We start from the raw sequence: 23,775 nt of genomic DNA, 5'->3' as shown, positions 1-23,775 counted from the left end.
CGTCTTTTTAAAGTTTCAGTCATTTTCTCCTCTACTATAGAATGTTAAAAAATGAGATAATATTTTCCTGTGGGTTTGGACAAGACATCTCATGCTTTTAAAACTTGTCTGCTTTTCTGAAGTCTTTTACTAGATAAAATAAAACTTACACTCTGTAAAATTGATCAAAACATTTAATCATAGTCATTTTAAATATGTTTTCACAGAGTGAATCGAAGATGCATCAGTGTTGCACCATCTAGAGAGACAGCTGGTGAATTGTTATTAGGTAAGTCACATTTTGAAGAGTTTTACACATATTCACCCTGCTGTATTTTATTCTTAGATAATTTGAAGCATTATTTGACACACAGCCATTCAATCAAATAAGTTTTCTCTAATATCACATAGGTTATTTTGCTGTGACATTATGTAGAATGCATGTGATTCATGAATGTAAAGAAATGACAGTCATTTTCTGAAAGGCACATGAATAGCATTTTAATTTTTATAAAATTGGCTTTCTTCATGAGTATACATTTTTATATTTAGCCATCGCTTTTATTATATATCAATTTTGATTTTTAAAGTGAAGAACTATTGGTATACTTATATGCCTACTGTTTTAACAGATATACCTATGCATAAGAAATATATCCACCTTGAGATTGTTCATAATTTACATTTTCTATTGTGCTTCTGAGAGAAAGGCCCAATTTTCGATCCATGGATACCTATATAGTTACATTTGGTGAGAAATTTTTTCCTCAAAATATGAAGGAATAAAGTTATACCCCTTGGTGTCTGTTTCCTTGAAGAACCAATTTGTATGCTGTAGGCCAGTTGTTCTCAAAACGTGGTCCCCAAATCAGGAGCATCAGCATCACATGGGAACTTCTTAGAAATGCAGCTCTCAGGCCCCAGCCCAGACCTGCTGAGCCTGAAACTCTGTGTATGGGGCCCAGCAATCTGCATTTTGATGAGCCTTCCAGCAATTCTGTTTCACCCTCAAATTTGAGAGTTCCTGCTGTAGGCTAAAGCTCCAGCCTCCAAAGCCCAAGATGCGGAGCTTCAAGCTTGCCGTGACTGAACCCCAGGGTCACAAGGATGGAGCTGGTACCCTTCTCTGAGCCAGCCATACCAGTGCTCAGTGGGGACCAGCACGCAATGCAGAGCTCCAAGGAGTTCCTACCATTTGGATACGTGACATACGGACATGTGTTAACAACAGCCTATGAAGCAGGAAAAATTGGGGGGCTATCTTTTAAGGCCTATTCGACCTATTGAGTGTTTAAGTCAGCAAAATAATTAAGGATTACTCTTGCTAGAAAATTTGATTTACAACTTGACTCCAGTTAATGTGTGACAAAATAAAGCAAATGAATATGCTAGTCACATAAGAAGAATACTGGTAATAATAAATAGCCTACATTTTTTAAAAAATGAGTGCCAGGCACTGTTAATAAGCATTTTACATATATTCTAATTTAATTCCCACAGTAACCTTCCCTCTCATTTTTTTAATAAGGAAACTAAGGCACAAAGAGGTTAAGCAACTTTCCCAAGAGCTCATGGATGCCTTCAAAAATATTTATTGAGTGTCAGGAACTGTTTCTGGGTGCTGAGATTCAAATTCAGGCCAACTGATTCCAGAGGTCATGCTTTCAACCGTATAGGGTAATAGTGCACATACATTTTAAAACTCATATCCAGTTATTTTCTGCAGGTAAATGTGGAATGTATTTTGTAGAAGATAATGCTTCTGATACACTCGAGAGTTCGGTGAGTAGAGGCTTAAGTTTGCACTTACATAAATCTAGACGAATTCCAAAAAAATGTATAAATTCAGTGTAACCAGAGAGCAGGTAGAACTATTAGAGTACATTTATTGTCCCTCTATGTGTAGACTGGTCTGAATTCCAAACATTTTTTTAAAGCTAATTTTAGAAAGAAGACCATGCCATCTCCTCTGGCTTATGGTCTGAGTCTCATAGCAGTTAGTATTATGAGTCAAATTCTGAAGTGCTCCTCTTATTTCGATTTATGTCCATTCTTTCCCACACTGTCCTCTGTAGTGACAAATAACTGCCCCCCTGACACTCCCAGTCTACTATCAAGTACATAGCTTAAGTATTCTTGATACTCATTTAGCTTAGTAATCATAATTTTTATTCTTCTGGAAATGCTGATATTAATCAGAAAATAACAAAAAAGACTCTTAATTCACATTTTTTGTATAGTAAATCTTTTTATCCGTTTCATTTGGCTCGTATTCCATTAAAATATTGTTTGGAGATCTGTGTAATAGGAGAAATAAGGCTTTTTGTTTCAAAAAGTTCTAAAGCCAGGAATTCCTAAGGATACACTAAACAAGATTATATGTGATTTAACAGTGAATACATATTTGATTTCAAAGAAATTAAGTGAAAACAGAATTTGGTTATAAAACAAATACTGTGGAAAAAAATCATGAAAATATTTAATATAGCCAAAAATTAAGTAGGCATTCTTTCATGATTTCTATAGCTATTACCACAGAATTATCCCAGCTAGTAAAAGTATAGTTATGTTATCTTTCAAGATGTATCTTTTTAGTAATGAAGGAATTTAATAGTTGATATATAAGCCGACATTTTTCTGGGTCCAAAAAGTGACATTTTCCACATTTAAAACTCTCCTAAAAATACCCTTGCTTTTTAGTAGATTGAAGGAGCCTTCCTTCCTCTGTACTTTTGTAGCATTTGTTCTTACTTCTTATATGACATTTACTACTTTGCATTTTAAATATGTGTACAAAAATCCCATGCCCCCTTTTGTCCTATACAGATGTATTTTATGTAGAGCACTTAGTGGAGCACTTTGCCCATAGCGCTCAGTTAATGTGTGTGGAGTGAATGAATGAACGAATGAATGAATGAATGTTGAAGCTAAACAAGGAGCAATTTGGTTTTAAGTATGATAGTATTACATTTTCATTAAAACATTTTATTTGTAATATACTTCTTGCTTCTACTTCTAAAAGTTAGTTGGGACTCAGTACAGTAGTAAAGCAAACACAAAGCAGGGCAATTCACATTTTCAGATTTTTAAATAAGGCTTTGGAAAGATGTAGAGCCTGGGATCAGGTAGCTACTGCAAGTGAGTTCTAAATTTTGCTCTGAGCTTCCTGTTAGCCAACACAAAAGCATAAGTACATGCAGTTTTCCAAAAGGGAAAGCTGATGGAAAAAAACAAGCTAGGATACAGCTTTATTTGATCAGATAAATTCTAACTAGTTTTAAACTTTGGTAGAAGCTTTTTTCATGAATTTTCTATTAAAAGCATCAAGTGACATCATTCATGTATTCAACTGCAATTTACAAAAGATTTAGATGTGTTCTTTTAAGTTTTTCTTGATTTTGTACTTTGGGAAGAGCCCAGTGACGGTAGGAGGTGTAGGACCTATGCCCCTAACTCTTCATTCTAGAATATGGGGCTAAGATTAATGCTCTGCAGGAGATCCAGCTTTCCCGTACACACTTATCATCTACTTCCTCTGCTAACCACATAGAAAGGGAATGTAGCTACTTGCTACACACTGGTTTGTGAGCTTGCATTCAGTGGGGCTGTATTTGCAGGAATGCGGTGTTAGTTACAGGAGACTGCTTTGCCTTTGCTGGATGATTCAGGGGCATGGGAACTGTTTCATAGCTTGGGAATTCCCAGGCCATGCAGATAGGTTGATTTTAACTGAGAGCAGAGCCATAGTTATGAATTCTCAGGCAGAGGCTTTTTTTCTATTCTCCAACCAGACCCCAGGCCAAAAGAGACAGGCTTCCTGGTTATTCCTCTTTATTGATGGGCACATTTGTTTGTCTGCTCTTTCACTGGGAACATATCCCTTCATGAGTTTTAGCTTTCTGAAGGAATTTCAGTGCCACACTGTGATCCAGAGAACCCAAGGCCTCATCTTTTGTCCTCAAGTGGATGTTAACCTAAGTCACTTAGTTTCTGAAACTGGAGTGTGTGCGTAGGTGTATGGGCATGTGAACACATACACAACTGGTTGGCCAAAGTGTCACTTCCTCCTTATAGCTGTTTTTCAAATTTCTCTTTATTTTTGACTCCTGGGGGTTTCATTTCCTTTACTTTCTTGCAAGCTCAGCTCTATATTTAACAGAATATTTGCTTAGTAAAATAAGTCAGTCTAAAAAGGCTACATACTGTGTGATTCCAACTACATGACATTCAGGAAAAGGGAACACTATAGAGACAGTAAAGAGATCAGTGGTTGCCAGGATAGGGAAAGGAGGAAAGGAGGAGGGAGCACAAGAGAATTTTAGGACAGTGAAACTATTCTGTATGATACATTTCATTAAACATTTGTCAAAACCCATAGAACTATACAGCATCAAGAGTGAACCCTAATGTAACCTACAGACTTTAGTTAAGAATAGTATATCCAGTATTGGCTCATCAATTGTAACAGATGCACCACACTAATGTAAGACAGTAATAGGGAAACTGAGTGTGGAAAGGGGATACATGAGAACTCTCTGTATTATCTATTTAATTTTCTGTAAACCTAAAACTGCTCTAAACAAAGTAAAGTCTATTAAAAAAATAATACAAATAAAGTCTATTAATTTTTTTAAGTTTCTTAAATTTTACCCAGAATTTTGAAATGTTTAGTAGTGGGAAGATTTTCAGTGATTCTTATCTGCCATTTTGCCACAAAAGAAAGACTTTGCATTTCATTTTGAGAATTTTTAAAAATCTAAAATTAAAATGATTATTTATATTTCATGTGATGCAAATAATTTCATCTTTTTCTTTTGTCTTAGAACCTTCAGGGAGAATTGGAGCCAGCATCATTTTCCTGGACATATGAAGAAATTAAAGAAGTTCACAAGCGTTGGTGGCAATTGAGAGATAATGCTGTAGAAATCTTTTTAACAAATGGTAGAACACTCCTATTAGCATTTGATAACACCAAGGTAAATTCAGCTTTCTAATAGATATCTATTTTTGAAGTGATCATGGAACCAGTGTAACTTTACTCATACTGATTATATGAAGGGTTAACTTACTTAAACTTTAATTCACAGTTTCTGAAATCAAATAAAAATTGCCTTATGTCTTAGTCCTAATTAAAGTAAATGCTTGGTTATATTAGTATTATTTTTGTCCTCCTAAACTGTATTAAATTCTTATTCCCCAAAGAGACTGTATCTGTAAAAAGTAAATGAATGAACACATAACCAACTTGAAGGGGGTGGTTCAAACTTGATGGTAGATTCCATTTCTGACAAGCCCTTTCTTGACCCCCACATCTCTTCAGCTGCTATTTGTCTGCTCTCTTTTATAGACAACCTCTTAGAAAAAGTTGTATATGCTTGCTGCCTCCCATTCCTCCCCTCCAATTCTCTTTTGAAATGCTCCAGTCATATTTTTTTCTCACCATTCCACCTATAATTTCTCTGGCCTGGGTCACAGTGACCTCCATGTTGCTAAATGCTACGGTCACATTTCTTAGTCCCCATCTTACTTGACCTATCAGCAGCATTTGACACAGCTGATTATTCTCTTTCTTAAAAGAAAAAAAAAGCCTTCCTCACTGGACTTCTGGCTTATCACCTCCTCTTAGTTCTCCTTTGACCTCACCAGCCATTCCTTCTCAGTCCTGTTCACGGATGCTTCCTCGGAGTGTCTCAGGGCTCATATTCAGACCTCTTCTCTTCTCATCCAGTCCTGTGATTTTGAATACTATCTGTGTTCCAACAGCTTACAAATTCATATCACTACCCAAACCTCTCCCCTAAATGTCGCACTCAAATGTTTAACTCCCTACTTGCATCTTCACTTGCAAGTCTAATTGGCATCTCACATTTAATGTGTACAAAGCTGAATTTCTAATCTTTCCCCCAAAATCTCTTTATAATTTCCCCATCTGAGTAAATGGCAACTCTAATCTTTCTGAATCCCAAAGCTTTGGGATTATCCTAGACTCCTCTTATTCTCCTATCTCCCACACTTACTCTGTCAATAAGTCCTGTTGGCTCTCCCCTCAAAATACATCTAGAATCTGGTAACTTCCATTGCTACCATCCTGCTCTCAGTCGCCAGCATCTCCTGCTGAAATCATTACAACACCCTCCTAACTGGCCCCCCTGCTTCCATACTCCCCCGTCTTTCAGACTGTTCTCAACGCAGCAGCTGACGTACGTATGTGGGATCATGGCATTCCTCTGCTCAGAACCCTCCAGTCACTTCCTGTGTCACTCCATTAAAGCCAAAGTCCTTACAATAGCCTAATAAAAGCACTCAAGAATCTGGCATCTTGTTAACTCTCTGAGCTTGTCTTCTACCATTCTATCCCTCAATCTCTCTACTCTAACCATGGTGACTTTCTTTTCCTTGAATATAGCAGACACACTGATGCCTCAGGGCCTTTGTGCTTACTCCTGCCAGGAATGCTGCCTAGAATGCTTTCTTCTTAGAAATCCATATGACTCACTCTCACTTTTTTCAGGTTCCATGATCAAATGTCTCCTTATCAGAGAGACTTTTCCTGACTAAATAAAATAGCAGCCTCTCTCTCACTCCTACCCCCAGCATCCCTTATCTCCTTTACCTTACTCTATTTTTCTCTGTAGGACTTAATAGCATCCAACATTGCCTCCCCAATAATAACGTAAGGACTTTGTTTTGTTAAGTGCTATGTCTTCAGCACCTTGAACATACTAGTATGTAGGTGCTTAATGAGTATCTGTTGAATGAATGAATGCTTCCTTTTTCTTGCAGAGTTCAGTATGCAGACTGTCATAAATTCCCTTCCATCAACCTTAGCTTCAGCAGTTGACAACCTTCAGATTTAGACTACAGGTTTAGGTTTTTGCTTTTTGTCTTGAACCTATTCTTCTTTTTTCAATTGTGGTTAAAAATACATAACATAAAATTTACCATCTTGACCATTTTTAAGTGTACAGTTCAGTAGTGTTGACTATATTCATATTGTTGTGAAACAGATCTCCAGGTTTAGGTTCTTAAACACTCTGTGATCTTGCCTTTTCCATAACTGTAGCCACATTTTCTCGTTCTTCTCATTGACTTTTAGTCCCATCTCTGATTATCTGCATCTGTGGCCCCCCTTCCTAGCCTGAAGCATATACACATTTAAGATGAGTATTTCAAATTTGCTTTTAGCAAAGGCCGGGCTCGTCTGTTTTTTTCCATTCATTACCAATTGTCATTTAATTGCTTCGGAAGAAATCAGCATACCCTTTTCCTGTGACAGAACTTTTGTGAATCTCTAAGAAAATCCATGTATTAGTTTTCAATCAGTAATGAAAATCAAATATCCTCTCTTACATAGGATATTTTATTTCATTCTCATGAAATAAATATCATTTCCACCCCCCACCATGTTACACGTGTCATGACTGCAGCACAAAGGGTTTAAGCAGGAACACAGACTGGGTCTTTCTGATTCAGAAAACCGTGCTCTTTCTACTCATTCATGTTGCATTTATTTAGATGAAATTTCTTCTTTTTCCTTTATTGTTTTTTTTAAAGATCTGTAATAAGTAACTTTTATATGTAAATTTTTTCTTAGTTTCTTATTAACAGATTTCTCAAAAAATTTTCTTGGGGGACTTGAGATTATAAACATGCCTATAATATCATGAATTCTTTGGAGAAAAGTTTCAGTAAGCCTAAAAATAAAATGTTTTTTTTCTCCTTCCCTTGTAGGTTCGCGATGATGTGTACCACAGTATACTAACAAATAACCTCCCTAATCTTCTGGAATATGGCAACATCACTGCTCTAACAAACTTATGGTATACTGGACAAATTACAAATTTTGAGTATTTGACTCACTTAAACAAACATGCTGGCCGATCCTTCAATGATCTTATGCAGTATCCAGTGTTCCCGTTTATACTTGCTGACTATGTTAGTGAGACCCTTGACCTCAGCGATCCATCAGTCTACAGGTAACTAAAAACATCATCTCCTTTTGGCTTCATCCATGTGCGTCATTTATTTCATTAATGTTCTTAATCATATATAGAGTGAATATATAGTGAACCCCCATATGTCCATCACCCCAACAATTATGAAGATTTTTGCCAAACTTGCGTCAATCTTTTTTCCTTTTTAATTTAAGACGAATCACAGACATCTATGTCAATCCTATGTTCTTCAGTAAACATCTCTTGAGGAAAAAAATAGAACATTTTCCTACATAACCACAGTGCCATTATCACATCTAAGAAAAGCAACAGTGATTTTATGCTATTATCTAATATCCAGTTCATGTTAAAATGTCCCTTGATTTATCAAAGACGTCTTTTTATAGTTGATTTGCTTAAATCAGGCCCAATGTCACCTTTGGCTGCTGTGTCTCTCAAAACATATATCTAGAACAGCCTTCACATTTTTGTCTTTTTCTCTTTCTTTCTTCCTGACATGGCTTGTTGAAAAAAAACAGATCATTTATCTTGTAGGATGTCCCCCATTTTCATGTTACTATTTAGCTTTTTCCTCTAGCTTCTGTATTTACGAGAGACTGGAAATTAGTTCTAAAGTAAAGGCTTGATTAGATTCAGGTTCAACTTTTTTTGGCAAGAATCCTTTTTAGGTGCTGGTGTAAACTTTATATTGCCCCATATCAGGAGGCAGATGATATCCCACTCTAATGATGCTTAGATTGATCCATGGGTCCAGGCTCTCACTGAACTTGTTTCTTTCATTGATGATTATTGCTTGTGTCAGTTATTTCACTAGAGGTTACAAAATGGTGATTTCCTATTCTCTCATTTTTCTCTACGTTTATTAGAAGAAAACATACGAGATGAGCCTGGGATATTTTATTGTATCAGAGAGCAAGGAAACTAATATAGTCTTGTATAAAGGACTTGAAAAGAAAATTTTCACACTCATATTCATTGAAACATTATTCATAATACCAAGATGTGGAGGTAGCCCAGCTGTCTGTCTGTGGATGAATGGATGGCGGAAATGTGGTATATACATACAATGGAGTATTATTTAACCTTAAGAAGGAGGGAAGTCCTATCACATTCTACAACGTGGATGAACCTTGGCGACATTGTGCTAAATGGATTAAGCCAGTTGCAAAAAGACAGATACTGTGTGATTCTGCTTGTGTGAGTTGTCTGGGGTAGTCAAACTCAGAGGCAGAGAGTGGAATGGTGGTTGCTGGGGAACAGGGTGGTGGGAGGGGAGAGATGGGATGTTGTTGTTCAGTGGGTGTGGAGTTTCAGTTTTGCACACTGGAAAAGTTCTAGAGAGCTATTGCACAACAGTGTGAATATGGTTAACACTACTGAACTGTGTACTTGAGAATGGTTTAGGATGGTAAATTTTGTGTTGTCTTTTTTACCACAATTTAAGAAAATAAAGCACTCAGAGATCAACTTGAAGTGGCTGTCACTGCCAAAGATAGGAAAATCTGAGCACCAAAAAGAATAAAGACTATAATTGATTGAAACATATTTAAATAAAAAAATACTTGTTAATGATACTTTTTTAAATGTCCAAAAAACAAAGCAAAACTAAATTCTTTGGTCACCATTGATATAACTAGACACAAATTCCTTGCTTTTGAATTGTGGCAATTAAAAGCAAAGAATTTAGCATTTATCCTGCCTTTCCTGAATGAATTGCATTTAGAGACTAAATAGCCCTGGTTGATGAGAGTATATTCTGCTTATTTAGTTTGAAAAATATACTCTTTTATTTAGTTTAAAGAAAAATTGACTTCAAATATTCTATTGGTATAGTAGAGTATTTTAATTATAACTGCTAAATAATCAGGCCTAGTTAAGACAGTTTTTAGGAAATCAGATTCAGTTTAATGTTTTTGTCAATTTAAAAAAGAGCAAATGGCACATTATTTATTTTTAGACATTTTTATACAGTGCTGATGGACATTTAAATTTATATACTACTGGTATAAATAGATAAAATCTTTTTGAAAGGCAATTTAACAATATATAACCAAAGAACTCTTCAAATGTGCATACTCTGTTTTAACAATATAACTTCTAGGACCTTTTCCTTAGGAAATACTTAGGATGTGTGCTCTATCAGAAAGGTTCCCAGCAGTAGTAGGTGTCATGAGGGCAAGAACTCTGTCTGGTACATTGCTGATAACGGTGCCTGGCACTGCAAGCAAAAATTTAGCCATAAAGATAGTCCTCATATCAATTTTTTAAGTAGCTAAAATTTAGAAACAACCTAAATGCCCAACACTAGGTTTGAATAAATTGTTATATGTTGCAGCTAGTAAAAGTGGTATTGTAGAAATATGTATTATACATGGAGGGGGATGTTCTTTTTTTTTTTTTTCTGAGTAAGATTAGCCCTGGGCTAACATCTGTGCCAGTCTTCCTCTACTTCATATGTGGGATGCCGCCACAGCATGGCTTGACAAGTTGTGTAGGTCCACGCCTGGGATCTGAACTCGCAAACCCAGGCTACCAAAGTAGAGCACGCAGAACTTTAACCACTCGTCCATGGGGTCAGCCCCAAGATGTTCTTTTTATTTAAAAAGTGAATATACATACACAGATAAGCAGAAAGACATCTGGAAAGATATATACCAAAATGTTTTACCTGTGGGTAATAGTATGTGCCTGATTTTTGGTTTATTTTATTTGCTCATCAGGAATTTCTGATTTTTCAACCACAGCAATAGGTATTACTTGTGTTTAAAAAATAAAAAAACTGTTCACGCTACTTAGAAAAAAATTGCCTGCCAGTATGTCAAACATGATTTCTCTTCTTTTGAGAAATGAATTTGTGTCTATTCTATAAAACTATTTTTACTTTTTAACAAAGTTTTTAGGGTTAAAAAGACCTCAGAAATAAAATGTGTTTACTATTACTAATTTCGATATCCCTATCAAATAATTCTCCAAAAAAATAGATATATGAACATCTGGCTAAGCAGACCTGGTTTGACTTACTGAAATTTGGGGAAATCTGAAGTTGATCTAGTTACGGTGCCAGATGTTCAAACTCCAGTTGCCTCCATCCCAGTGCCGGACCAGATGGCTCCTCAGCCAGGGAAACCTGTCCTTCCTCATTGGACCTTTTTCTCTTGCTCTTTTAAGTACCGCACAGGAAAGCTGCTTGACTCTGTAGCTTGTAAAAGTGAGGATTCATCCTTAGGTTCTCTTGCCTCCCTGATACAGTGCAAACACCAGCACAGACACATCCAAACACATGCACTCATTCTCTGCACTGTGCACAATGGTGTCACTCACCATCTATGAATTAGATAACAAAATATTTATTTCAATACTCAGACTCCACATCTCAACTTGGTCACTGTAAGCATGTGTTGTTTCTTGAGTTTTCACTAACTAGCCTAATAATTACATGGCATCTTCTCATGATCCTATTTCCTGTCCAAACTGCCCTTTACTCTTCACTGCCTAACTGGTGTACAGTCTGGAAAATCAGGATAGGAGTTTCTAGGGCTTGGTAGGAGTCAGCTGCCATGAACAGCGTCAGTTATGATTCTGGAGGAAGTAGAGGAAGCAGGGAGGCAAGGGGTAGCAGCAGCTCTTCTTGTATAGGTTACTCATCAGTCAGGAATTCCTAATACTGGTATGGATGTGTTTTTAAAAATTCTACCTTAATAGTTTATGAAATAATAATTTTGGATGATGAGTGTTAGTTGTAAAGCAACATGTGTAAGCACTAAACTAAGGGCCGAGTATTTTGTTGATCACTTATTTACTTACAGGATGCAGACATCTAGACAGCTTAATGCTGACAGTATCAAAACACTCCATATTTTTTCCATCATCTCTTCCTTTACAGAAATCTCTCTAAGCCTATAGCTGTGCAGTATAAAGAAAAAGAAGATCGTTACGTGGACACATACAAGGTAGGTTTAGCTTTTACTCATATTTTGATAAGTGAAAACTGGGATTTTGTTTTATAAACTTGTGTTTTACCTAATTTTAAATTTATAGTATTGATCTTCTGTTTTTCACTTCCTTGTGCTTTGATTGACAAACAACTGGAAATCATTATATGATTTTAAATTTTATTCTGTGTCTCAATTCTCTGCAAATACTTTGCCCAGAAAAAGAAATACATTTATTGTGGCATAAATTGGAAGCTAATAAAAATCATTGTTATATTCAAATATGTAGATAATTTTATTCCTTATAAAAGTCACAAAGATTTCCAGGGACCTGCTATTTGTGTCCCCTAGTATTATTTATATAACAGTATCAGCATATTCATAATGTACCATAATCCCTTATTATTCATATTCAGCATATTATGCATTAGTTTATTAACGGAAATTTACCATATTTTAAAGTTTTAAAATAGAAATTAATTACCTATTTCTGTAAAATTAATATTAATGGAATTCTGTTGGCAATTAAGAAAACTCATTAGCCACATGTTGCATTCTTTACAAGAGTATAAAGTTAGGAGCAGCTGAAGCAGTTTTCTCAGATTCATCACAATGTTTTCTGTCATAGTTCCAGAAGGATACCTCCAAGCATCTCACAGCTGTCACTGCTTGATTCTTCTGCAGTTAAAAATGGGGCAGTGCTATGGGAATCAAGGAGAAGTGACTCCAGAAAATTCACTGTCACCTGACTTTCTTATCAGAGCCAGACAGAAGCCATGAGAGATGAGAATAGTGACAGATATCAAATATTTGGTTGAGCTTCCTACTTTATGATGGGAAGATGAGTAGTGAAAAATCACCGTATTCTTTATCTCTGTGTAACCACACTGCAAAACAGCCGTAAGATGTTCTCTTAATACCTAAGAATTCCAATAATGTGGTACAGTTTTTACATTTCTATTGCATTACCACCACTAGAGAAGCATTTCTCTGAAGAACATGGCATTACATCTTGAAACCCTCTTTTAAAATCCAGTCTCCAGGGATAGTAGTGGCTCTCATTTGAGCACTTGACCAACTTAGACATCATGAGCCGTTAGTTGGGAGCCAGAACGCTGGGAGGTAGGGTGCAGAACAGGTGGGTTTTCTATGAGGGAATGAGAGTAAAGGTGCAGACTGTGAGATGCTTCTCGAGTCTTCACGCCTCAGCAGGGCACCAAGGAGGAGACTCTCAGATACTCAAGGTGGCTGAGGTCCAAACACGAGTAGAAGGGCAAGCCATGAGAATGGCATCAAAGCGGTAGCAGGGAAGGTTGGAAAAGACAACGAGCTAGGCTTCTCCAGCTTTCCCTGGAGCTCACTATCATGAATTCTCTCTGATTCCCTGTTTCCTTCAGTACTTGGAGGAAGAGTACCGCAAAGGAGCTAGGGAAGATGACCCCATGCCTCCGGTGCAGCCCTACCACTACGGCTCCCACTATTCTAACAGCGGCACTGTGCTTCACTTCCTGGTCAGGATGCCTCCTTTCACGAAAATGTTTTTAGCCTATCAAGGTAAGGATGGTTTTATAACTATCTAAAAAGTCTTTCTGGGTCATTAGAAAAAAGTCTTGACTGACTTGATTGACACTAATCAAACCACAGGAGAAAGAATTCTATTTATTCCTTTGACAAAATTTTCTTCAAAAGACCTGCAGTAAGCCAAATCATCTTGCTAAGGTTTCAAATTTGGCTTCAAATTAAATGTATCTAAGTTTATAAAAATGCAATTCACCTTTTAAAAATTAAGATGTAATTCACGCACTGTAAAATTTACCCTTTTAAAGCATATGCATTTCATTTTTTAAAGGTGTTCAACTTAATAATTATTTCAGATCACGTAAGTTATCTTTGAACCCAAAAGGGAGGGAATATATTATTCTAATTTATTATAAATAACTAGTTAACAGGAAAACCACACTGCCACCTTCACCATAGTAACTTTCTAGTTAATAATCTACCTCAGTGTTTTCAGTGACAGCCTGCAGGCCTGCAGATGACTTAGACAGAGGTGAATTTTCTAATTTGTGTGCAAATGGGGACACACTCACCCATCAGTTTCTAATGAGAACCGTGGTATTAGTTCTGTAGTTGTTCCTCATGGCACCCAGAATCCTTTATAGAATCATTATCCATTCATTTACTCAACACATCTTGAACTTCTTTATATATTTTTACTCATATGCAACCTCTTGGAGGAGTGAATTTTGTATTCTCTCTACTTGGTCTATAAAAAGGTGCTTTCTTAAGCTGCCACACGTGGCTTAACGATGGGGATGTGTTCTGAGAAGTGTGTTGTTAGGCAATTTCATTGTTGTGCAAACATCACAAAGTATACTTACACAAACCTAGATGGTATAGCCCCCTACACACCTAGGCTCTATGGTGCTAATCTTAGGGCACCACCATCATATGTGCAGTTCGTTGTTGACTGAAACGTCGTTATATGGTACATGACTGTATTTGTCCCTCTGTAAGTACACAGATGTTCCACGTGACAGCTGTTCAAATATTTGAAGATTTTTTCCCTGTTGCCTTTCTCTGTCTCCGTCTTGTTTATCCCCAGGCTAATTATCCTTAGTTAATTTGACGTCAGATTGAAAGCCTCCTGTATGCAAGGTCTTATCCCACCTACTGCAAGGAATACAAAAAAGAAATAAGACAGTTCTGTACTTAGTAGAGTTTTAAGAACTAATGTTTAAGCCATCCTTGTTTACTCTGGTTTCCAAACCTGTCACTCTTCTGATCATCTTTCTGGATGTGTTCTGATTTGTGAATGCCCTTATTAAAAAGTGGCAGTCCCAAAATGAAAAAGAATATTTCAGATGTGGTTTGGGAACACTGCAGTGTATAACAGAACTGTTACTTCCCTCTATTTCTTTTAACATAGCCCAAGAATCTATTAATATAAAACTCTCAATCAACTAAAATTTCTTACCTATTTTTACATATTGCTATTATGCTAGGTTTTCTTCATTGTGTATTTAAGAATTTTTTCTTTTAGAAAAAGACTAACTCAGTCCCCATTCAGTTTCATCTGATTAGTTTAAAAAGATTTATGTTGGCTTTTGAATTTATTTCTAGACTTCTGGTTTAGTCCAGGGTTTCTCACCTTGGCACTGTAGTCATTTCGAGCTACATAATTCTTTTTTGTGGGGACTGTTCTGTGCATTGTAGGGCATTTAACAGCATCCCTGGCGCCTGCCCACTGGATGCCAGTGGCATCCCCCCAACCAGCTGTGAGAACCAAAAATGTCTCCAGACATTGCCAAATGCCCCCAGGGGCAAAAGTGCTAGGTTTTGAACCATTAGTTAGTACATGCATGTTCTAGATTATGGGAGTTTATAGTATCACTTTTTTAAAAAATTAATAAACTACAGAGAAAGCATGAACAGAACCCTCAATGTGCTGCTCTTGTTCCACAATTCCGTAGTCTCTACTCTAGTTACTATGACTCCACCATAGCCTTACAGAATTGCCTTTAGTTCTTCTGGATTCCATTTAGATTGATAACTTTTTCTCCTGAATGAGCTAGTGAGTTAAATATTTCTTTAAGTGGCCTTCTGTACTTTCTGAGAAAATAGAACTATTTATAAACCTCATTTCTTCCTAGATTTTATTTAGTGGCCAGCCAATGCTAACTGATTTGACAGAATAGATGAGAAAGCAATAAAAGCAGTGGAAAATGTTGCCCCACAGATCAGCTCAGGCTTCAGGGAGAAATTTAGCATGTCTCTTTAAAATTGTACCTTGCCTGATGCTGAGATCTGTCTGTGACAGATTGTTCAAACTTCAGCAAGTTCAGAGGAGTTGCAGATGGTACAGCCTAGTTCCTAAGAAGCATCTGCACTGTTTTCAGGGGCTGGCCTTTGGATATCATTTAATATTCTAGGCCTGCCCTAAGGCTGAAAAGTCTAGTAACTGTTGACAGAGAAGAGACAGGGTCAAAATTCAATTCTATGGTATTAATAGTCTACACCAGGAAAACTTAAAGGAGTGCCTATGCTTAGCTTTATTTTCATTCATAGGAAATCTTACTTAATTCTTTAGCTTATGACATCTAAAAAGCAATACCCTCATGCCCAAAAGAGAAAAGAAAGAAGAAAAAGTGGTCTTAACAGGGGCCACTCCAGTGGCATAGTGGTTCAGTTCTCACACTCCACTTGGTGGCACAGGGTTCACTGGTTTGGATCCCCGGCACGGACCTACGCACTGCTTGTCAAGCCATGCTGTGGCAGGCGTAGAGGGAAAAAAGTAAAGTAGAGGAAGATAAGCACGGATGTTAGCTCAGGGCCAGTCTTCTGCAGCAAAAAGAGGAGGATTGGTGGATTGGCAGCAGATGTTAATTCAGAGCTAATCTTCCTCAGGGGAAAAAAAATAGTTTTAACAGTTAGAGGTGAAGGAATAATTTTGCTTCTTTGTGAGGAAAAAACTATTTTACCTACTTGAGCTTTAATTTTCCTCCTTTCATTCGTTCAATAAATAAATCATTATTGAGTACCTAGCATGTGCTAGCTTTGGGTAATACACCACATCCTTGCTTTTATGGAACTTTGATTCTACTTGAGTAGACAGATAATAATCAATTAAATAAATAAATGGTATAAATTTATTTAGTTATATGTATTATGAAACATAATACAGATTAAATAAAATAGTGTGGTCTCAAATTATATATAGAAATATTTATTTTCAAGAACATGAATAACCTCTCTTAAACTAGGGACAAATAAGATGAACATCATTTCAGTCTTTTTGAAGTAGCGGAAGTAAGTTGATTATAAGAGGCTCCAGATGGAATCAGGTCTTTGTGTCTTAATTGTATTACTTGTATTTTTTTCTAGATCAAAGTTTTGACATTCCAGACAGAACTTTTCATTCTACAAATACGACTTGGCGCCTCTCATCTTTTGAATCCATGACTGATGTGAAAGAACTTATCCCGGAGTTTTTCTACCTTCCAGAGTTTTTAGTTAACCGTGAAGGTATGGCAGTAAATCATCTCTTATTTATATTTCTGAGGGTTTGTAGTTATTTTATAATTTTCCAAAAAGAAAAATAGCTTTTGTAAGTCCTAAAATTTGAGTCCCCAAATAAGAGAAATACCTTTATTTATTAAGTATATAATTTTATTTCCGAGTGAGCTTGAGGATTTTAAGTATTTCATAGGATGAAATATATTTGGAAAACTGTAACTTTTAACTATCAAAAGTATTTGTAAATATGTATTTTAATTTTGTTACAGAAATTGCTTTATTTTTTTTCTGATTACAAAAGTTATGTGCTCATTTAAAAAAAAGAGTCATGAATTTATTGCAAGTACAATGTAAATTAAGCAAAATCTCAATGATTTTATAAGGAATGACCAAGTTGGAAATAAAGCAATCTAACCAGAATTATCTAATAAAGGAATTCTAGAGGATAAAAGCAAATTTTCTGTGATGCTAGCGACCAAGAATTTTGGCCAGTCTTACCTGTTCTTTAATAGAAGATCAGTTAACCCTTTAAGACGTATCTTTGTGTCATTTTCCTACATTACTTAATTTTATGTTTTTATGTGACCTGTAGGAATACGTGAAATTGAGAATTATATCTTTAGACAAGATAGTATTGGGCAAATTACTTTAGAATTTTATTGTGTACTAACTGGCCTCTATGGGTTTCTTTGGAGAATGATTAATAAGTCCATGCTGCTGGTTACCTGGATCATGTTTCATAGGGTTGCCCAAGTGAGAAACACCTCAGTGAAATATCAGCACCTGCAGTTTGGGGTACCTGCCTTCTGGCTTTCAATTGGGGACTCAGGTTTAAATCTACGGCTTGTTTTCTCTATCCATGGTTTCTTATTCGTATCTTCCAGTCATCTGTGGCTGCATAACAACCCCAACACTTAGTGGCTCAAAACAACAACAAAATTATTATCTATCACAGTTTTCGTAGGTCAGAAATTCAGGAACAGTTCAGCCAGGTGGTTTTTGTGGTTTTGTTCAGGGCCTCTCATGCAGTTACATTCAGTTTGGCTGGAGCTGGAACAGCCAAGGGAACAGAGCAGCTGGGGGCTGGCAGGCCTTGCTCTCTTCCATATACTTTTCCATATGGTCTCTCCACATGGAATAGTTTGGGCTTCCTCACAGCATGGTGGCCTTGGACATCCCACTTAGCAGCTCAGGGTTCCAGAGTCAAGCGTCCTAAGAGAAAGATGAACAGAAGCTGTAGGCCTTTTCCAACCTAGCCTTGGAGGTCACACAGCAACACTGCCACTGTGTTCTGTTTGTGAGGCCGTCATAAGTGCCTGCCCACATTCAAAAGGAAGGAGCATAGACTTTGCCACTTGATGGAGGAATAGCAAGATTCTAGAAAAGCATGCAAGACAGCAAGTGTTGTTATAGCCATTCTTGGAAAATATGATTTGCTATAATGTATATCATGTCATTCCCTGTCAACATTCCTGTGGACCTGTGATTATACCTCCAGTCATCTGCTCTGGTCTACCTCTGTCATGTGTCCCCAGAGCACCTGAAAGTTGGGACTGATTTGAGTTTATAGAGACCCCCTGCCGCTCAGCCCCTCCCCAACTCAGTCCTTAGATACCTCATTCACTATTGTTCAATCGGTGAATTCCTGCTGTTTCTCCCGAAGCTGCCCACACAGAGTTCTGTGGGTGCTCAGCCAGTTCGTCTTACATCACCTGCAGCTGTCTGTGGGATGACTGCTGAGCTTTTTGAGATGACCCCTAGCCCCTCTCCACATTAATTTTATATGAGCCCTTGGTTTATATTTCACATCGCATCATTTCAGAATACTTCCAAAATTAGTAAAGATCCTTCTAACTTTTCACAAGATCAAGAAGTAGGCAGAGAGCAACTTAATTTTATGTGGAGCATAATCAGCTTTTAAGAGGTCCTTTTTAATTTTTATTCTGTTATGGTGTTCAGATTTTCTATCCAAAAAGGTATCGCAAAAAATCATTTCTGTTCAAAGTTAACATTTCTTTTAGGACAATTTTGTGTGTGTGTGTGAGGAAGATTGGCCCTGAGGTAACATCTGTGCCAATCTTCCTTTATTTTGTATGTGGGATGCTGCCACAGCATAGCTTGATGAGCGGTGTGTAGGTCTGCGCCTAGGATCCAAACCCATGAGCCCCGGACCGCCAAAGCAGAGTGTGCGAACTTAACCACCCTGTCACTGGGCTGGCCCCACTTTTAGGACAATTTTTTTAAATAAACACTTCTGATATTTTTGTGTATACTAGCAGACTAATGAGACAATTAGATTACAGTTCATTTATGTCACTGAAGAATCCTCTTATTCAATGTGTTGGGATAATTTTGTTATCCACAGGGAAGCTTAGTAGAAATGAAGTCAGGACAGACCTGCAGACTTACCATAAAATTAATAGATGAAGAACCTTCATTCTAGGAATGTGTATACTTTGTATTAGTTGGGTTTTTTAAACTATAGAATGCTAATATTTACTAAATATAGTCTTAAATTTATTATATTGTTAACACCAATAATTCAGAAATGCTTTTACAAAGTTTCAGTTTGATTTTAATCAAGTTTGCAATTGGATACTTAAGCACTTATTGCATTTGAAGATTTGATAAGTAGAATATTGGCATTAGCAGGCAATGATTTTCTGGGGTTTTTTTCAGTCAGATATAAAGTGGTAGAAGGATAAAGTTGAGAGATCTTAAACTTAATTGGAATAGCATTAATCCATGTAGCTCTGTTAGTAGGTAAGTAAGTAGATGAGCAATAGTGTTTCTATCCTGTTTGCTCCTTTTCCTGGTTACAGCACACAATGACTGTTTCTGTAAACTCTTAAGACCTGCTCAGTGGGCCAAATGAAGCATGCTTTGGGGGAGATAAATATTAATGCTAATCTTCTCTTTTAGGTTTTGATTTTGGTGTGCGTCAGAATGGTGAACGGGTTAATCACGTCAACCTCCCGCCTTGGGCACGTAACGATCCTCGACTTTTTATCCTCATCCATCGGCAGGCTCTAGAGTCTGATTACGTGTCCCAGAACATCTGTCAATGGATTGATTTGGTATTCGGGTATAAGCAAAAAGGGAAGGCTTCCGTTCAAGCCATCAATGTTTTTCATCCTGCTGTAAGTGATTCTTTTATAAATCTGCATTTATATAAGGTAGAACCTGAATATTTAAAGGTTAGCTGTTAGGCTATTTCTTTAAAATACCGAAGTTATCAAAGAGAATTGGCAATGACACTAAACTGTTACCCAGGATTTTTCAGGTTTTATATTTCACCTCTTTAAAAACAACTAAGATACTATATGTTGAGGGTTCCCCAAGACTACTGCCAGGTTGTATGAGAACTTAAAGACTCAGCATGTAGTCGTACTTACAGCTAAGGTTTATTACAGTGAAGGATACAAAGCAAAATCAGCAAAAGGAACAGATGCATGGGGCAAAGCTGAAGGAAACCAAGCACAAGAGACTTCTCCTAGTGAATCAGAAAGAACATACGTCCTCCAGCAACAAATTGTGATGACACATGTGATGTTGTCTACCAGGGAAGGTCATTAGAGACTCAACACCCAGGGTTTTTATTGGGAGATAATCATGTAGGCAACCTGTCTCTCACATGTGCTGAACTTCCAGACTCCCAGAAGGTGAGCAGGTGTTCAGTATAAATCACATTGTTTGTACAGTGTAGGTGCAGTGAGCTACTCTTATCAATTCTGGAATGGTGGGAACTCTTCTGAAATCCGTATTCCCAGATACCAGCCCGGGGCAACCTTGCAAGCAAGCATTTCCAAGGAGAGTAGTTCAGGGCTGCCATGTTAACACTTTTCTACACACTATCCTGTATACATATTCTGTTTTAAAATGACATCATTTTTCCTTATTGCGTAAACAGTATTTGTGCCTAGTTAGAAAAATGTATAAGATACAGACATGAAAGAAATTTAAAAATCAACTTTGATATCACCATCCAGAGATAAATATCAAAACCACCTTCTAGACTTTTTTCTATACGTATGTATCATTCCATTTACGTAATAATAATAATACTTATTCCAAAATATGGCTATATGATAATTAACCAGTCTGCTATTGTTGGATATTCAGTTAGTATTCGTTTGCTATTAAAATTAATATTCCTGAGGTCATTTCCTTATACCAATACTTACTTCCTTAAGATAAATTCCTAGAAACAGAATTGTTATATTTTCACATATACTTTTTAATGTTGTTACATAGGCTACCTTTTTTTAAAAAAATCTTGTCTATTCAAGAAACATTTATTTTGCTAGACTCTGGGAATTTGAAGGTGAATAAGATTCCAATAGGGAGAGTAGGGCTAGAAGGAAAGTTGGGGTAATTGGGCCTGCCTGGATGTGGTAGTAGCGTCCAAATGAGGCCTCTGGAAGGACATTCCGCAAGGACTGAGATGTAAAAAGGCAAATTATCAGGAGAAAGCTATTTCCTGGTCTTGCCTTGTGGCTACTTAAAGACAACAAGTACAACAGATTACCCATTAATCCACTGCCTAAGACATTTAGCCTTTGTTTTCCTAACTTTAAAATTAGGAGGTGGAGCTGAAAAAAACAGTAGAAAAGATCAATGAAACTAAGAGCTGGTTCTTTGAAAAAATAAATAAAATTGACAAACTTAGTTAGATTCACCAAGAAAAAAAGATAGCTTGAAGTTAGATGGTGGAATTAGATTAATCTTGGACTTCCCCTCCAACTGTAATTTTCTCTGTAGATTTATCAAGTGGTTGTAACAAATACAGCTAAAATACACACATTGAACCTACAGTAACACATTCTATATCTGGGCTTATTTATGCCAGAGATCTGTTCCTGAATAGTAGTTTTAAAATAAAAATCTCTCTAATGCAGTTTTCTCAGTGATTATTTTGAATACCTCTAGGGTAATAGAAAATTAAATTTCTTTTTTTCTTTTTTTTTTTTTCTTTTGCTGAGGACCCTTGGCCTTGAGCTATCATTTGTTGCCAATCTCCTCTATTTTGTGAGTTGCTGCCACACCCTGGCCACTGATAGATGAGAGGTACACCTGGGAACCAAACCCGGGCTGCCAAAGCAGAGCACACCAAACTTAATCACTAGGCCACCAGGGCTGGCCAAGAAAGTTAAGTTTCTTAAGAAACTTAAGGTGCAGAAGAGAGAATAGACAGATTTACTGATTACACCAATAGAAGATAAATGCTATGGCAAAATATTCTGAAAAAGGAGAATAATACAATTTGACTGGTAAATAGTAGTTTTATACATAAGAGTAGCATAAAATAAAGGCATGGCTTCAGGTATAATTGTTGAACCTCATATTTGATCTAAAATGTAATTTTAAAAATCACTTAGGAATTTTGATATTAACCTCAATACACTCTTGTGCCTATAATCCTGGCACATGTTTCAATTATTCTTACGTAAAATTCACATTAAAGGTAACTCATTTTACACAGCCGACATTACCCTGATACCAAAACCAGACAAGGACAACACAAAAAAGGAAAATTACAGGCCAGGATCGGTGATGAACATAGACGCAAAAGCCCTCAACGAATTAAGCAAATTAAATACAACAATATATTAAAAGGATCTTACACCACGATCAAGTGGGATTTATTCCAGGGATGCAGGGATGGTTCAACATTTGCACATCAATCACTGTGATACACCACATTAACAAAATGAAGAATAAAAATCACATGATCATCTCAATAGATGCAGAAGAAAGCATTTGACAAGAGCCAACTTCCATTTATGATAAAAACTCTAAATAAAATGGGTATAGAAGGAAAGTACCTCAATATAATAAAGGTCATTTATGACAAACCCACAGCCAGCATCATACTCAATGGTGAAAAACTGAAAGCTATTCCTCCAAGAATAAGAACAAGACAAGGATACCCACTCTGTCCACTCTTATTCAACATGGTACTGGAATTTTTAGCCAGAGCAGTTAGGCAAGAAAAAGAAACCAAAGGGATCCAAATTGGAAAAGAAGTAAAACTGTCACTATTTGTGGATGACATAATTCTATATATAGAAAACCCTAAAGAATCCACACAAAAAAACTATTAGAAATAATCAATGAAAACAGTAAAGTTGCAAGGTACAAAATCAACATACAAAAATTAGTTGCAGGGGACTGGCCCCGTGGCCGAGTGGTTAAGTTCACGTGCTCTGGCTTCGGCAGCCCAGGGTTTTCCCCGGTTCGAATCCTGAGCGCGGACATGGTACTATGCTGAGATGGCAGCCCGCATGCCACAACTAGAAGAGCCCACAACTAAAAATATGCAACTATGTACCGGGGGGCTTTGGGGAGAAAAAGGAAAATAAAATCTTTAAGAAAAAAAATCAGTTGCATTTCTATACTCTAATAATGAACTAACAGAAAGAGAAATCAAGACTACAATCCCATTTGCAATCACAATAAAAAGAGTAAAATGCCTAGGAATAAATTTAACCAAGGAGGTGAAAGACTTATATACTGAAAACTGTAAGACATTATTGAAAGAAATCAAAGAAGACATAAAGAAAGGGAGGAATGGAAAGATATTTCATGCTCATGGATTGGAAGAATAAACATAATTAAAATGTCCATATCTAAAGCAGTCTACAGATTCAATGCAATCCCACTCAGAATCCCAATGATGTTCTTCACAGAAATAGAACAAAGAATCCTAAAATCTATATGGAGCAACAAAAGACCCCAAATAGCCAAAGTGATCCTGAGAAAAAAGAACAAAGTTGGAGGTATCACACTCCATGAATTCAAAATACACTACAAAGTTGTGGTAATCAGCATGGTACTGGCAGATAACCAGACACACAGATCAATGGGACAGAATTGAGAACCCAGAAATAAAA

The 23,775-nt window shown here is 36.7% G+C and overlaps 1 protein-coding gene across 4 annotated transcripts in view; it reads left to right on the top strand.

Moving 5' to 3' along the window:
* The window catches only part of LYST (lysosomal trafficking regulator), a 193,531-nt gene that overhangs the window by 141,248 nt on the left and 28,508 nt on the right, over positions 1-23,775 (top strand). For all 4 annotated transcript variants that reach the window (XM_046651871.1, XM_046651876.1, XM_046651880.1 and 1 more), the window contains 8 exons: positions 207-268; positions 1,706-1,761; positions 4,803-4,955; positions 7,711-7,955; positions 11,818-11,884; positions 13,264-13,420; positions 16,751-16,891; positions 19,805-20,022. In XM_046651871.1, the coding sequence (XP_046507827.1) occupies positions 207-268; positions 1,706-1,761; positions 4,803-4,955; positions 7,711-7,955; positions 11,818-11,884; positions 13,264-13,420; positions 16,751-16,891; positions 19,805-20,022 (1,099 nt within the window). The remainder of the gene's footprint in view (positions 1-206; positions 269-1,705; positions 1,762-4,802; positions 4,956-7,710; positions 7,956-11,817; positions 11,885-13,263; positions 13,421-16,750; positions 16,892-19,804; positions 20,023-23,775) is intronic.

The sequence above is a fragment of the Equus quagga genome, chromosome 2 (genome assembly GCF_021613505.1).
Source record: "Equus quagga isolate Etosha38 chromosome 2, UCLA_HA_Equagga_1.0, whole genome shotgun sequence".
Lineage (NCBI taxonomy): Eukaryota > Metazoa > Chordata > Mammalia > Perissodactyla > Equidae > Equus > Equus quagga.
Note: the sequence above shows the minus strand (reverse complement) of the source record. Positions and strands in the feature narration are given on the sequence as shown.